The sequence below is a fragment of the Heterodontus francisci genome, chromosome 24, assembly GCF_036365525.1.
Source record: "Heterodontus francisci isolate sHetFra1 chromosome 24, sHetFra1.hap1, whole genome shotgun sequence".
Lineage (NCBI taxonomy): Eukaryota > Metazoa > Chordata > Chondrichthyes > Heterodontiformes > Heterodontidae > Heterodontus > Heterodontus francisci.
Window position 1 is genome coordinate 30,817,586 of NC_090394.1, and position 14,929 is coordinate 30,832,514.

Below are 14,929 nucleotides of genomic sequence, written 5' to 3' on the forward strand. Positions count from 1 at the left end.
CGGAGATGAGAAATTTCCCTTTGTCTTCTTCTTACAGAGCGGCCTTTTAAAAAATATCACTGTCAATTTCACAGCCAACAGCTGCTGACATCAGGAATGGCCGTTTCCCAACAGACTCTGGTTTTCCGGCAGGTTTCAGTTTCCCAACAGACTCGGAGTTTTCTGGCGGGTTCTGACTTTTTTTCAGAAATCTCACTGGAAAACCCCCGAGTCTGTTGGGAAACGGCTGTTCCCGTTGTGAGCAGCTGTCAACTGCGAAACTGACAGTGATGTTTCTAAAGGAACCGACCAACCATCTGCTGAGCATTCCACTTTCTGCACTGTGTGGGGGAGAGATAGAGGGATAGGGGGTAACAGAGAGAGGGAGAGGGGACAGAGCAGGGAACACTGAGCAGGGAGTGGAGAATACAGAGCGGGGAATACTGAGCGGGGAGTGGGGAACACAGAGCGGGGAACACTGAGTGGGGAGCGGGGAACACTGGAGACCTGGGGATGGAGGGGTGGGGAGAGATACAGACAGGGCGGGTGGAGAGGGACAGGGAGATGGGGGGAGAAGGAGACGTAGAGAGGCGTGAGAGGGAGACCAAGAGACAGACAGACAGAGAGGGGGAGAGAAAGAGACAGAGAGGGAAGGGGGGGAGGGGAGAGAGAGTCAAAGAGTCATTTACTTACAGCACAGAAGGAAGCCATTCTGTCCATCAAGCCTATGACGGCTGTCCACAGATCAATCCAGTCAGTCCCACTCCCTGGCTCAATCCCTGTAGCCTTTTATCTATTTCTCTCAGGTGGCTATCCAACTTCCTCTTGAAGTCATTGATTGTCTCCACTTCCACCACCCTTGTGGGCGGCGAGTTCCAGGTCATTACCACCTGCTGCGTAAAAAAAAAGTGCTTCCTCATATTCGTCCAGCATCTTTTGCACAAAAACTTTCAATCTGTGTCCCCTAGTCCTAGAGGGGAGGTGTGGGGGGGAAGTGAGAATGAGACAGACACACACACAGCGTGGGGAGAGAGATCAAGGTCTCTCCTGAAAAGTGGACATCTATCCAGAATACTCTGTATTGCTACATCAAGTTTGCGGGCAGAGATTGACTAATTATGGATGCAAAAATAATGGCAGGTATGTTACTAAATCAGTTTTCAATATAGTGACAAGAAAGAAAGTCAATAAATTAGTCTTCTCATTTAAAGCTTCATCAGAAAAATGCACATTTGTTGTTATTTTTATTAGTAAGATAAATTTTTAGTGCCTTTATCTTTTGAAATTCCACCCCCCCCCCCCCCCCCCCACCCCGACCTCCCTGCCCCACCGGGCCAAGCAAAAATCATAATGTGGCCCTCTGCCCGAAAATGTTGGACTACCCTATTCTAGACTCACCAGCTAGATGAAACATCCTATCCACATTTACCCTGTCATGTCCTGTAAAAATTTTGTAAGTTTCAATGAGATCACCTCTCATTCTTCGAAATCTAGAGAATACTGGCCCAGTTTCTGCAATCTCTGCTCATAAGACAATCCCGCCATCCCAGGGATTAGTCTGGTGAACCTCCGTGGCACTCCCTCTGTGGAAAATATATCCTTCTTTAGATAAGGAGACCAAAACTGTACACAATACTCCAGGTGCAGACTCACCAAGGCTTTATACAATTACTCCTGTACTCAAATCCCCTTGCAATGAAGGCCAACATACCATTTGCCTTCTTAATTGCTTACTGCACCTGCATACGAGCTTTTAGCGACTCATGAACAAGGACACCCAGGTCTCTTTGGACATCAACGCTTCCCAATCTCTCACCATTTAAGAAATACTCAACCTTTCTGTTTTTTTCTATCAAAGTGGATAACTTCACACTTATTCACATTATATTCCATCTGCTATGTTCTTGTCCATACACTTAGCCTGTCCAAATTCCTTAGAAGCTTCCTTGCATCCTCCTCACCCCTTACATTCCCTCCTAGTTTTGTGTCATCCAGCAAATTTGGAAATATTACAATTGATTCCCATTTCCAAATCATTTATATAGATTGTGAACAGCTGTGGCCCAAGCACTAATCTTTGCGGTATCCCACTAGTAAAGGCCTGCCATCCTGAGGTTTTTATTTATTTAGTTTTTTTATTTAGAGATACAGCACTGAAACAGGCCCTTCGGCCCACCGAGTCTGTGCCGACCAACAACCACCCATTTATACTAACCCTGCAGTAATCCCATATTCCCTATCACCTACCTGCACTAGGGGCAATTTACAATGGCCAATTTACCGATCAACCTGCAAGTCTTTGGCTGTGGGAGGAAACCGGAGCACCTGGCGAAAACCCACGCAGTCACAGGGAGAACTTGCAAACTCCGCACAGGCAGTACCCAGAATCGAACCCGGGTCCCTGGAGCTGTGAGGCTGCAGTGCTAACCACTGCGCCGCCCCATTTATTCCTACTCTCTGCTTTCTGTCTGTTAACCAATTCTCAGTCCATTGCAGTATTTCACCCCAATCCCATGTGCTCTAATTTTGTTTACTAACCTCCTGTGTGGGACCTTATCAAAAACCTTCTGAAAATCCAAATCCACCACATCCTTAGGTCTACCCAACATTCCTTCAGTATTCAAGAGGTTAATAATGAAAGCGTAAAAGGGGGAGATCCAAAATTTTGACCAGCATGAAATTGGTTGTATATCTCTAAAGTGAAATGGAAAAAGTGATGGAAGGTGTCGGCACTTACTCTGCAATAACCTGCTCACTGATGCTCAGTTTGGGTTCCGCCAGGAGCACTAGGCTCCAGACCTCATTACCGCCTTGGTCCAAGCATGGACAAAAGAGATAAACTCAATAGGTGAGGTGAGAGTGATTGCCCTTGATATCAAGGTGGCATTTGACTGAGTGTGGCATCAAGGAGCCCGAGTAAAATTTAAGTCAATGTGAGTCAGGGGAAAGCTCTCCACTCATATCTGGCGCAAAGGAAGATGGTTGCGGTTGTTGGAGGCCAATCATCTCAGCCTCAGGACATTGTTGCAGGAGTTCCTCGGGGTAGTGTCCTAGACCCAACCATCTTCAGCTGCTTCATCAATGACCTTCCCTCAAGCATAAGGTCAGGATATTTGATGATAATTGCAATGCATTCTGTTACATTCGCAACCCCTCAGATAATGAAGCAGTCCGTGTCCGCATGCAGCAAGACGTGGACAACATTCAGGCTTGGGCTGATAAGTGGCAAGTAACATTCATGCCATACAAGTGCCAAGTAATGACGATCTCCAATAACAGAGAGTCTAAGCACCTCTCCTTGACATTCACTGGCATTACCATTGCTGAATTCCCCACCATCAACAACCTGGGGGTTACCATCAACCAGAAACTTAATTGAAGCAGCCGTATAAATACTGTGGCTACAAGAAAAGGTCAGAGGCTGGGTGTTCTGCAGTGAGTAATTTGCCTCCTAACTCAGCAATGCCTTTCCACCATCTACAAGGCACAAGTCAGGAATGTGATGAAATACTTTCCATTTGCTTAGATGAGTGCAGCTCCAACAACACTCAAGTAACTTAACACCATCCAGGATAAAGCAGCTCACTTGATTGGCATCCCATCTACCACCATAAGCCTTCATTCCCTCCACCACTGATGCACCACAGCTACAGTGTGTACCATCTGCAAGATGCACTGCAATAACTCACAAAGCTTCCTTTGACAGCACCTTCCATTCCCGCAACCTCTACCACCTAGAAGAACAGGGGAAGCAGGCACATGCAAACACCACCACCTGCAAGTTCCCCTCCGAGCCACACATCATTCTGACTTGGAACTATATCACCGTTCCTTCATCATCACTGGATCAAAATCTGACCTAATTGCACTATTGGAATACCTTCACACATGGTCAGCAGTGGTGTAAAAGGGCAGCTCACCACCAGACTTTTCAGGGGTATTTAGGGATGGGCAATAATTGCTGGCCTTGCCAACAATGCCCACATTCCTTGAATGAATCAAAAAAAAGTGGGGGAGGGGGGTGGGGGGGAATTGGGAGTCACACTCCCACAGAATATTTTGAATTTTTATATTAAAAATAGGTCATTCTGGTATTTTTAAAGCACTTTTTATACTTCACAATTAATTGATTTTTCATTTTTTTTAAAAATAACCCAACTTGCCAATCACCAACCACTGCACAATATCAGTCCCAATTTTCTCCCTCCTTCCTTGCCAATGCAATGGTGTTGGCTTCTGCTCCCTTATATTTTCTCTTCATTCCCTCCCTTTATTTATTTTTTTTGCTTTTCTTTGTGGCTCTGGTAAAGAATTGCTGCACACAGCCCAGAAGCACTCCCAATGAATTGTCAGATGTGCGCAGAAAGAGGAGCATATTTATCGAATATTACAATTTAACACAAAAGTATTTTTTTCCTTCTCCACCACCAACAGATTCTGTAACCTATCTTTTAATTTACTAAGTGCTATGCAGTGGAATTATATCAAATGTTACATTCAAAATTGGACACAAATCTCTGTTAAGTGGCTTTGTTTGAAATTTGCCCATTGCAAGCTTAAGGGCACTATGACCTATTGTATCCCCGAGACCTCAGTCACAGCCTGTCTAAATCCTGTCTATATTAATCCAAATACTCAATCCTAGAATCAAAGGATTAGCCAGCAATTTATTCTGACTTGCACTCAATTCGTGGGGCAATCCATTCCAAATAGATTTGCAAAGGTGGCTTCTAAATCCCATATATCCTGTCAATCAAGCACTCAAATTTTCTGGTGTTTTGCAATATAAGCTGCAATATTGAATATTTGCAATATTCTAAAGAAAGGGTTATCAACAGTTTAAGAGTGTACCTTGCCAGCTATTTCCCATTCGCTACAGATAACCAGCAATAGCAGCAGTTGGTGAAATAGGCATGCACAGAACAAAGGTGTAATTCTAAATGTTGATTTTTTTTTTACTTTTCTTTAACAAGCACCTAGATTGTTGTGGTATCAGTTGAAAAGAAATATTTACCTTTTGGAAAGTGAGATGCCCCTTATTCCTATAGGGTTTTTGTATCCATTTGCATTTGTTAGTTTGTTGAACTGCAATCTCTAATCAGAATGTGAAAGGCAGAGTTGTTTGAATGATGGCAATCACATATCTGTTGTATACAGGCAGTCTTTTCCCAATATCAATGAGTTCTTTTCTGTATTATTCAAGGTTCTTTTATGTAATTTAATTGTACTAAAAGTGAGAGATGATATTCAAAATGATGGAGCAGATAATTGGGTTGTGTTAGTAGTCCTTTCTTCTTGTATTCATTCTTGGGATATGGATGTTGCTGGCAAGACTCTTATTTATTGCCCATCCCTAGTTGCCCTTGAGAAGGTGATGATGGGCCGTTTTTTATTTTTATTTAGAGATACAGCACTGAAACAGGTCCTTCGGTCCACTGAGTCTGTGCCGACCAACAACCACCCGTTTATACTAACCCTGCAGTAATCCCATATTCCCTACCACCTACCTACACTAGGGGCAATTTACAATGGCCAATTTACCTATCAACCTGCAAGTCTTTGGCTGTGGGAGGAAACCGGAGCAACCGGCGAAAACCCACGCAGTCACAGGGAGAACTTGCAAACTCCGCACAGGCAGTACCCAGAATCGAACTCGGGTCCCTGGAGCTGTGAGGCTGCAGTGCTAACCACTGCGCCGCTATGAACCTCTGCAGTCTGCGTGGTGAAAATGCACCCACAGTGCTGTTAGAGAGGGAGTTCCAGAATTTTGACTCAGTGACGACAAAGGAACAGTGATGTATGTTCAAATTGGGATGGTGTGCAACTTGGAGATAGTGATGTTCTCAAATACCTGCTGCACCTGGCCTTCTGGGTGGTAAAGGTTGCGGATTTTGGAGGTGCTGTCAAAGGAGCCTTGCTGGGTTATAAACAGCTTAATTTAATTGGCTATTGTAATACCTAACATGTTAGAGGTGATCGCGATGTTAGAATCTGATAACTTGCATGCTATCCATAAAATAATTTAGATTTTTTTTGACAAGCCACACAGTTACATCTTTTGTTATGTGCTTATCAGTATATTGAAGAAGAAAGGATGGAAATGCCAGTGAACCAGGAAGAGGAGGAACTCACACCAGAAGAAAAGAGAAAGATTGAAAGGAAACTGAAGAAAGAGCGTAAAAAGGAAGAAAAGCAGCTGCTGAGGGAAACTGATGCATTGGTGCAAAAGGTGAAGCCTCAGCTGTCTTCAGCATATGACCTTGCACTAGAATATCTGACGAGGTAAGAGATAAAGAATTCCTTTATTTTGGCAGCCGTTTAATCAGATGAACTTTTTGCCAACTCTTTATCCAGTCTCAATGGAGTTGCTAATGGCAATGAAGGAGAACCATATCCCTGGCATAACCTCCATATAATTAAACTGGCAGCACAAAGCAATTCTACCTAAATTTCTTGGGCTGCAGAACAGTATCTGCAAACAACTACTCAAAGTGCATTTTTTATGTTGGCGATGTTTTACTACCTGTGATCAATAGTATCATAGAATCAACAGCTCCACAAGTGAGGCTGTCTGGGATTAAGGAAGTCATTTGTCAGTGAGTGATGTTGGGATTTTTACCATACACGTTTCCCTGTTGGGTTCCGCTACCTATCAGTTGAATCTTAGTCAGTGTTTTCTCTCTTTCTCCTTGTAACTGTAAGAAAGGAAGAACTTGCCTTACTGTAGCACCTTTCACAGCCTTAGGAGATCCCAAAACATTTCATATCTAATGAAGTACTTTTGCAATGTTGTCACACTTGTAATGTGGGGAAAATGTGTCAATTTGCGCACAACAAGCTCCTGCAAGCAGCAACGTGATAATGAGCAGATAATCTGTTTTAGTGATGTTGGTTGAGGGAGAGTTAAGAGTGCTGCCACTGAGCCATGGCTGGTGCCAAATGGCTGCTTGTAAAGTTTGCACACGCTCTTGTCTGCTTATCGGTGGTTAAATTGATGCTTAGTTTGAGTTGTATCAACGAGGTGAGCTCTTTCTGATTGAATGACCAACTGTTACAGCAACTAGCTGCTTGTATCCTGCAGGATCTAGTATCCATGAGCTTTTTCTCAGCGTACTAAACCAAGTTGTGAGTGACTATTCTCATTCCTAAAATACAAAAACTGCACGCCAACAAATACTTTATTGGCTGTGAACCGCTTTGGGACATCCTGAGGTCGTGAAAGGAGCTATAGAAATGCAAGTCTTTCTTCCTATACTAACATTAGAGGAGAGAGTGTTGAGCCAAGCACTCACCCTCAGAGGGAAAAGGGTGAGAGAATTCTGTAGAAGCAAAAACAAAGGATGCACTTTTTAAAAACAAAGTCTGGTTTCCAGGCTACAGATACAAACAAAAAGCAGTAGCGGGTTTGTCAGGTTGTTTGTTTAAATTTATTACAGTCTGCAAATAAATCACCAAAGGCTTTATTTTACTTTTAAAATATATTTGCTGCATATAAACTTGGGAGGTTTGTGACCAGTTTGTTACACAGTTCATTCCCATAGAAGCTGTAATAGTTTCATTATAAATCTCAGATTGCAGCCAAACAGCCTATTTTCCTGGCACCCATCAAGGCTAGGACCAACACAGCCACGCCATCACTTTCTTGTGGCTCTTTAAACCTCACTGCTGTTTTGGGGAGTGAACTAACTGTCATTAATTGCAATTCTTGTTGGGAGATAAATGTTTGCTTCCACTTTGAATTTCAAGTGCCACAGAAAGAGCATGTATCCAGATTGACTTGTAAGTGTCCTGATCAACATTTCTCCCTCACCCAACACCATCAAACACAGGTTATCCGGCCATTTGCTCTTCAAGGAACCTTGCTATGTGCAAGTTGGCTGCTGAGATTGTCTACATAACAACAATGACTGCACTTCAGAAAATAACTTCTTGGCCATAAAGCTCTCTCGGAAAGGCTGAGGATGTGATAAAGCGCTATGTAAATGCAATTACTTTCTTTTAACATTTCCATCAGCTTTTTCCACATTTGTTTCACAAATGTTAAACATAGTACAGAAATCAGGAGACATGGCCATGGACTGTGTGCACTACCATCTGTGACAAAATGGATGAAGACTAGTTCCAGATCATATAGGGTATAAATCACAGCCCACGCAGGCTTTACAAGTCTCGTCAATAGCAGATGACCACTGCAGGGTGTGTAATCAGAAAGCATCCTTTCGTACATCTGGCTAGCATTCTGCCTTTCTGGATCTATCCTGAGATTTAAGAACCATGACAAGCCATTTCTGATAGATCCAGGTCGGTCAGTTGAGTATCAGATAGGGCAGTGCTGCGACATCCCCTCTGTGGGAATAGCCTGCCAAATCTCACAGTCAAGGCCACATGTGAAGGTAGCAGAAGATGCCAGGCAGCCTTGGAACTATACTACATGAAGTTGTTAATGCACGAAGGAGTCGATGCTCGACATTTTGTTGCCCAACGGCACTAACAAATTATAGTTTCAGAGGTGACCCAGGGATTGATGTCTGGTATTACAGAACATGGTTTGAAACTGCAAACTCCCCACAAGAGGAATTTCTGATATCAGCCAGGCCACCAAAGAGAGAAAAAAAAAGTGATCAGTGAGATGTCGGTGGAGGTTAGAAGAGATCACAGCCATGACTGAGTCTCACCTCTGAGTCGGAAGACTGGGGTTTCAAGTCCCACCCCAGAGACTTAAGCACAAAATCCAAGCTGGCACTCCAGTGCATAAATGAGGGATTGCTGCACTGTCTGCTTTCTCAGGTGGGCATAAAAGACCTCATGGTGGTATTCCGAAGAAGAGTAGGGGAATTCTTCCCTGCCAGTATTCATCACTCAACCAATACCTGTAAACAGATTATCTGGTCATTATCTCATTGCAGTTTGTAGGACCTGGCTGTGTGCAACCTGGCTGCCACATTTCTTAAGTTGCAGCAGTGACTACACTTCAAAAAGTATTTCATTGGCTGTAAAGCCCTTTGGGACATTCTGAGGTTGTGAAAGGAGCTATAAAAATGCAAGTTCGTTCTTTCTTTCACCCTCTCACCTCTGGGAGTATTATTGGCATGGAAGATCTAAAAGAGGGAGGGTAATCTTGAAAAAGGGCCTTTAAAAAGATGTTAACTATGGCAGCTGACAGATATAACTTTGCATAATGATTCGGAGATTTTTTTGGTGATTTGTATTCTGGAGTGGGCTGTTTCTTTTTATAATGTTAGACAATGAAATCTGTGCATGCTTTAAGGAACACTCGAGTACAATGAGGGCTGTCAGAACAGTTCATTTAACAGACCATACATAGATTCATGCTTCTGCCACTTTTGCTACATATTCCTCAAAATATGCTTAATGTAGACTCCATAAAAGTAAATAGTTATCCAACAACTGCGTCACATTCAAAAATGAGCCCCAGGTGTTTTTGGGAATAACTCAGAGTAGAACAATGAGCTGGCTAAATGGCAGCCTCTGGGGAAAAAAGCAACAGTTTCTACTTGCAAGTGCAGACCAGTCTAAGAATAATGCAGCCTCTTAAACACTATTTTGTATATTGCATCATATTAGAATGCCATACACTAGGTGAAAAAATAGATAGATTTTCTATGAAGATTGGTGATCAATTCAAAACCTCCAGGCCCCTCTAAAAAGTGTATGTACAGCAACAACAACTTGCATTTATATAGCACAATTCATGTAGTAAAACATCCGAAGACGCTTTACGGGGAGTTATTGGACAAAATTTGACACCGAGCCACATAAGGAGCTATTGGGACAGGTTGGTCAAAGAGTTGGGCTTTAAGGAGCACCTTAAAGGAGGAAAGAGAGATGAAGAGGTTTAGTGAGGAAATTCCAGAGCTTAGAGCCTAGACGGCCGACAGGATGGCTGCCAATGGTGGGACGAAGGAGCTGGGGATGTATAAGAGGCCAGAATTAGAGGAACACCGAGTTCTCGGAGGGTTATAGGACTGGAGGAGATTACAGGGAAGTTTTGTGTGTGTGTGTTATATAATTTCGCTAATGCCTTCAATGTAAACTCTGTAAAAAATAAATTTCAATGTCTGGTGTTTGGGAGTTGGATTGGTCATTTTTTCATTGGTTAATTAGCTATTTAGTCAGATTTCAATTGTATAACAAAATTAATAAATTAAAAGATTCTGTTGTGGGTGGTGGAGAATGAACTAAGAGGAGGTGGACGTGGTAAGCTGTGTGTAAGTGCATCTTTACAAGAGCAACAAATGGAAACAAAGTCTAAAGTACTCTGTTGATAACTGATGTGTTCTCCTTTCAAAATGGACTCTTTCCTTAAATATTTGGGGTTGACTAATGGGATTGATTCTGTCAACGTATACAGATTCTGACCCTTAAACTGAAGCTTGTTATAGGAAGGTTCCTGTACATCTCACTAGACCCTTAAATAAAATTTTATTTAAGTTGTGGTTTCAAGAAAATCAAATGAAACTCTTGTGCGATGAACACTTAATCTTTTGATCAGCACCTAAAAACAGATTATATCATTATCACATTGCTGTTTGTGGGAGCTTGCTGTATGCAAATTGGCTGCCGTGTATCCTACATTACAATAGTGACTACACTTCACAAAAGTACTTCCTTGGCTGTAAAACACTCTGGGACATCCTGAGGTTGTGAAAGACAATCTATAAATGCAAGTCTTTTGTTCTTAAAACAAATTGGCTGAGTTTTCAATTTTATCTTGCTCACTTTTTAAAGAATGTAATTATTATTTGAAGGTGGTCCAAAAGGGACAAGGAATGGAGATTTCAGAAGACGAGACAGACCTGGCTCCTACAGCACATGTACGATTGTGATAAGGTAAAGTGTCAATGTTGAGAAAATGTGAATAAAATCCTATTTTGAAACTGTGCCAACCACAAACTCAAAGTCAGCACCGTGCAAACAACCCAGATATCATAGAACATTAAAATGCACTTACATGCTCAAATTGGATTTAGTCCAAAGCGGCATTTTAGAGAAGTTCTTCATTTGTCTGTCTCATGACAGCTGTACTCCCAGTATCCATAAAAGAGTCATCTGTCTCTGTTTTGATGCTAATGCTATTGGTAAAGGAGTTCTTCTGTTCTCTGCAGCTGATGGATGCTGCTCTTTTATAAAATTCTACATACAAAGATCAAAGATAGATCAGCTTAAATCATCAAACAATAGCTAGCTGTATCATTAAATGGGATTTCTGCTGTATCATTAAATGGGATTTCTGTGTGTGTGTATGTCTACATTTGCCAATTTCTCTCCTGATCCCACTCCCCAAGTATTGAACCAGCCCTCTCAGTCAGCAGAGCAGGATGCTGCAAACTCCAGAAACTTCCTGGGCGCTATCAACTCCATTTACTTGATCAGTTTGTAGGTAAGTTTGTATGTAGGGCAGAGAGTCTTGCCTGAATAATTTCCACAAATTTTTCTGCCTTTAAAATGCTTTATTACCTCCAGTTGTCTCCTTGAGTTTATTCAGTGAATATTGGGCCAGGCAGAGAATAAAACTTTCAGATGTCAGCCTTGGCTCAGTGCGTAGAGCTCTTGTTCCTGAGCCAGGAGGCTGTAGGTTCAAGTCCCACTCCAGCGACTTGAGCACAAAATCCAGGCTGATACTGTTGGAGGCACCGACTTTCAATGAAACGTTAAACAGAGGCCCCTGTTTTTACTGTCAGGCGGATATAAAAGATCCCAGAACACCATTTCGAAGAGAAGTTCTCCCCAGTGCCCTGGCCAATATTTATCCCTCAACCAACATCACTAAAATAGATTATCTGGTCATTACCTCATGGGAGCTTGCTGTGTGCTAATTGGTGCTGTGTTTCCTACATCACAACAGCGACTGCACTTCAAAAGTACTTCATTGGCCTTAAAAACACTTTCGGACACCCTGAGGTCCTGAAAAGTATGATAGCAAGTTTCTTTCTGTCTTTTTCTGATTGTTGTTCAGTGACTGAAAACTGCATATGTGTGGTTGTCAGGGGAACCCAAAATTGGATTCAGCAGTGATTTTCCTCCTAGTTGAATATCCTATTGATATTCTGCTAAGTTCCAAATGAAGAGAGGGTATTTGACCAGGGTAACAAAGAGATGTCACTGCCCATGGAAATGTACAACAGTGCAAGGGAATAATTTGTATGGGGAAAGAGCATGGGGAGTGGGAGTAGTTGGATAGCTCTTTCAAAGAGCTGGCAAAGGCACAATGGACTGAACAGTTGTCTTCTGTACTGTATCAGTCTATGAAAATGTTTGACAGATATACATTTTCTCATACCTGTGTGTATTGTGTGTGGGGGAGGTGGGGGGACAGGGGGTAGGAACAGTGAAGAGATATTTTGATGTTTATCCTAAAGCAGCGAGTGTCAATTTGACTTCACAGCAGGGGTGAAGGAGAAAATGGCACCTGCCTGTGAACTGTTGCCGGAGAGTTGGCAGCAGTCTGCTGCATTCTAGAGTTAAGCCCATTCACCAGCCCACCGAGATTCTGTTAATACGATTGGAATGGAGGCAGTTTGTGTGGAGGTGTTTATGTAACTAACCTAATGACAAGCTTTTGCTGTGTCAGAGAACAATTTATTCAGTGTGTCAGTTTGTAAGAGGTCCCAACTAATTAACTGCAAGAGTATAAGTTTGCAGCGGTTGTGTCCCAAATGGAGCATGTTTTGTTTGTGCAGGATGGAATTAAGGTGTATGTTTTTTGAAAGAATGAAAAATAAAAATGAGTGTCATGCCCAGTAAAGGCATGTCCTATTCATAACTTTAAACATGAACTATATTCAGCAGTTCCGAAGAAGGGTCACTGACCCGAAATGTTAACTCTGCTTCTCTTTCCACAGATGCTGCCAGACCTGCTGAGTGGTTCCAGCATTTCTTGTTTTTATTTCAGATTTCCAGCATCCGCAGTCTTTTGCTTTTATATTCAGCATAGCATCTTCTGAACTGAATTTTCCTTTTGTTTTAAATGAACCACAATTGACATTAAAAGTGGACATGGGCTGCAAAGATGGCTGCCAAAGGTCAGCTGACCTGACCTGTGTATTCAAAAAACTGACTCACTGTCTGAAAGGACAAAAGGATACCTTCCAGACTAAGGGGTGTCATCAGCACCCATCCTGAAACCATCAGGAGACATTCCTGAATTGAATGGGTTTCTCCTGAAACAGAGAAAGTCTTTACCCTCCTCATGATGAAGGTCTTACAACAATAAACCAGGATGGGGCTAATCAACCTAGACCTCCACAATATTTGGAAAAGGAATTGTGAGAAGCCACTTGGTGGGGCAGCCATGTTTGTCTCCTTTTAAAAATCTTTTAAAATACAGACTGCAGAAAAAGGCAGCAAGTAGGTCAGGCAGTACCATCGTGCCTTAAAAGAATTGTAACATCTTGAGGTCTCCAAACCTGTTCCTTTTCAGGTCCACCAGTGCAGAAAACCAACCACCTAGTAATGAGGCTACACGCAACTAACTTCATGACCTGCTGAAAATTCACCTCTTCGAGAGAATCCTGTAACGACTTTGATATACCGACTGCACCTAACTACATTTCAGAAGTGAAAACGGCTTCTTCGCCGGGCCCACAATGCATGCCTTTTCCCCAAGACGAGCAAAATCATGTGACTTACAAACTATTCCTTTGTTTGCAATTTGTACAAGTGCACTATCCTTTTAACGGCTTTTGTTCTCGAGTGTATGTGTGTGAGCGAGTGACATCGCGTTAGACTTTCAGGTTGAACGCGTGAATAAAAATAATCCCTTATATTTAAACCCATGAAAAGCGTGCTGCTGTTTATTCAAATTGGCCATACACTCAGGGGTTAAGAAACATCCTTGTCAAAGGATTGTCAAAGCTTCCTTGTCAAAAAACACACTGATTACAAACAGTAAAGGGAAAAGAACTGGGGTTTCAGATCTCTCTCTATTCTGTCTGTAACACAGAGCAATAACCAAAAATTCCCAGAAATTATGTCAAAGCTCTCAGAGTTTTTCATGTCATCTGACATCACAATTTAGATTACCGTCTTCTAATAATTCTTTTTTGAGGAAATTTTGTTGCCATCTCCTGTCCCGGGTCATGACCACAAGTTCCAGAAAGACCCCTCCCCCCAACCAGGCCTAGCACCAGCAGAAGGACGAAGAAATCGGAGTGCAGCTGACTGCCGGCATGGAAAGGAGCAACCAGAGGTCCCAAGCAATGAGGTTGTGCATAAGCGGTTTTTAAAAAAGCTGCCTTACTTGCTCAACCTTCAGGCTGCCCCCAAGTCCCATGCAAGCCTTTCTGCCCAGGAGGTAGGGGCGGTTCTTGCGGTCAAAGATCAGGAGAATCACCCCAACCTTTCCTTTCTCAGCAAGCTGATCTCTTTAGATTTGAGTTCTCATGGAAGATTCAGGCCTAAAACCACTGGTGGACCTCTATCTCCAGAATCTTCCGTTTCTGTTTCGTAATTGCAGTTTTTAAAAAGTTACCTCAGGCTCTGTGGCTAAGCTACATTTGGTTTTCTTTTGCAATTTAGATTCATGAATTAGGGTGGATGATACTGCACAAAGTGTAGCTTATTTTTTCTATGTGTAATGAACAAAATATTATAATGCACTCCAAACTGAAGCTAGAGGTTTTTTTCAATTCTGACAAGCTTTCTTAACAATAAAGTTGGATCATTACTATTTTTTAAAGTTTCAAAACATGATTCACAAGCTGTTTTTCCACTTGAGACTTCTGTCTTCTGCTTGATATACATTGGGGAAACTTTGTTTCAGGGCAATAATTTTGAAATTCCTTTTGTGGAGAATCCAAGGGGATGAATGCAGGGCACAACTACTGTATGGAGATTAGGAGAGAGAGAGGGTTGCTAACCCTCCAGGATTGACCTGGTGTCTCCAGGAATTAAGATTCATCTCCAGGGCACTGCTGTGGGCATCACCCAG

General features: G+C 42.4%; 1 protein-coding gene across 5 annotated transcripts in view; it reads left to right on the plus strand.

Moving 5' to 3' along the window:
* The window catches only part of LOC137383282 (uncharacterized protein C7orf50 homolog), a 393,434-nt gene that overhangs the window by 371,493 nt on the left and 7,012 nt on the right, over positions 1-14,929 (plus strand). For all 5 annotated transcript variants that reach the window (XM_068055850.1, XM_068055851.1, XM_068055853.1 and 2 more), the window contains 2 exons: positions 6,056-6,261; positions 10,749-10,830. In XM_068055850.1, the coding sequence (XP_067911951.1) occupies positions 6,056-6,261; positions 10,749-10,830 (288 nt within the window). The remainder of the gene's footprint in view (positions 1-6,055; positions 6,262-10,748; positions 10,831-14,929) is intronic.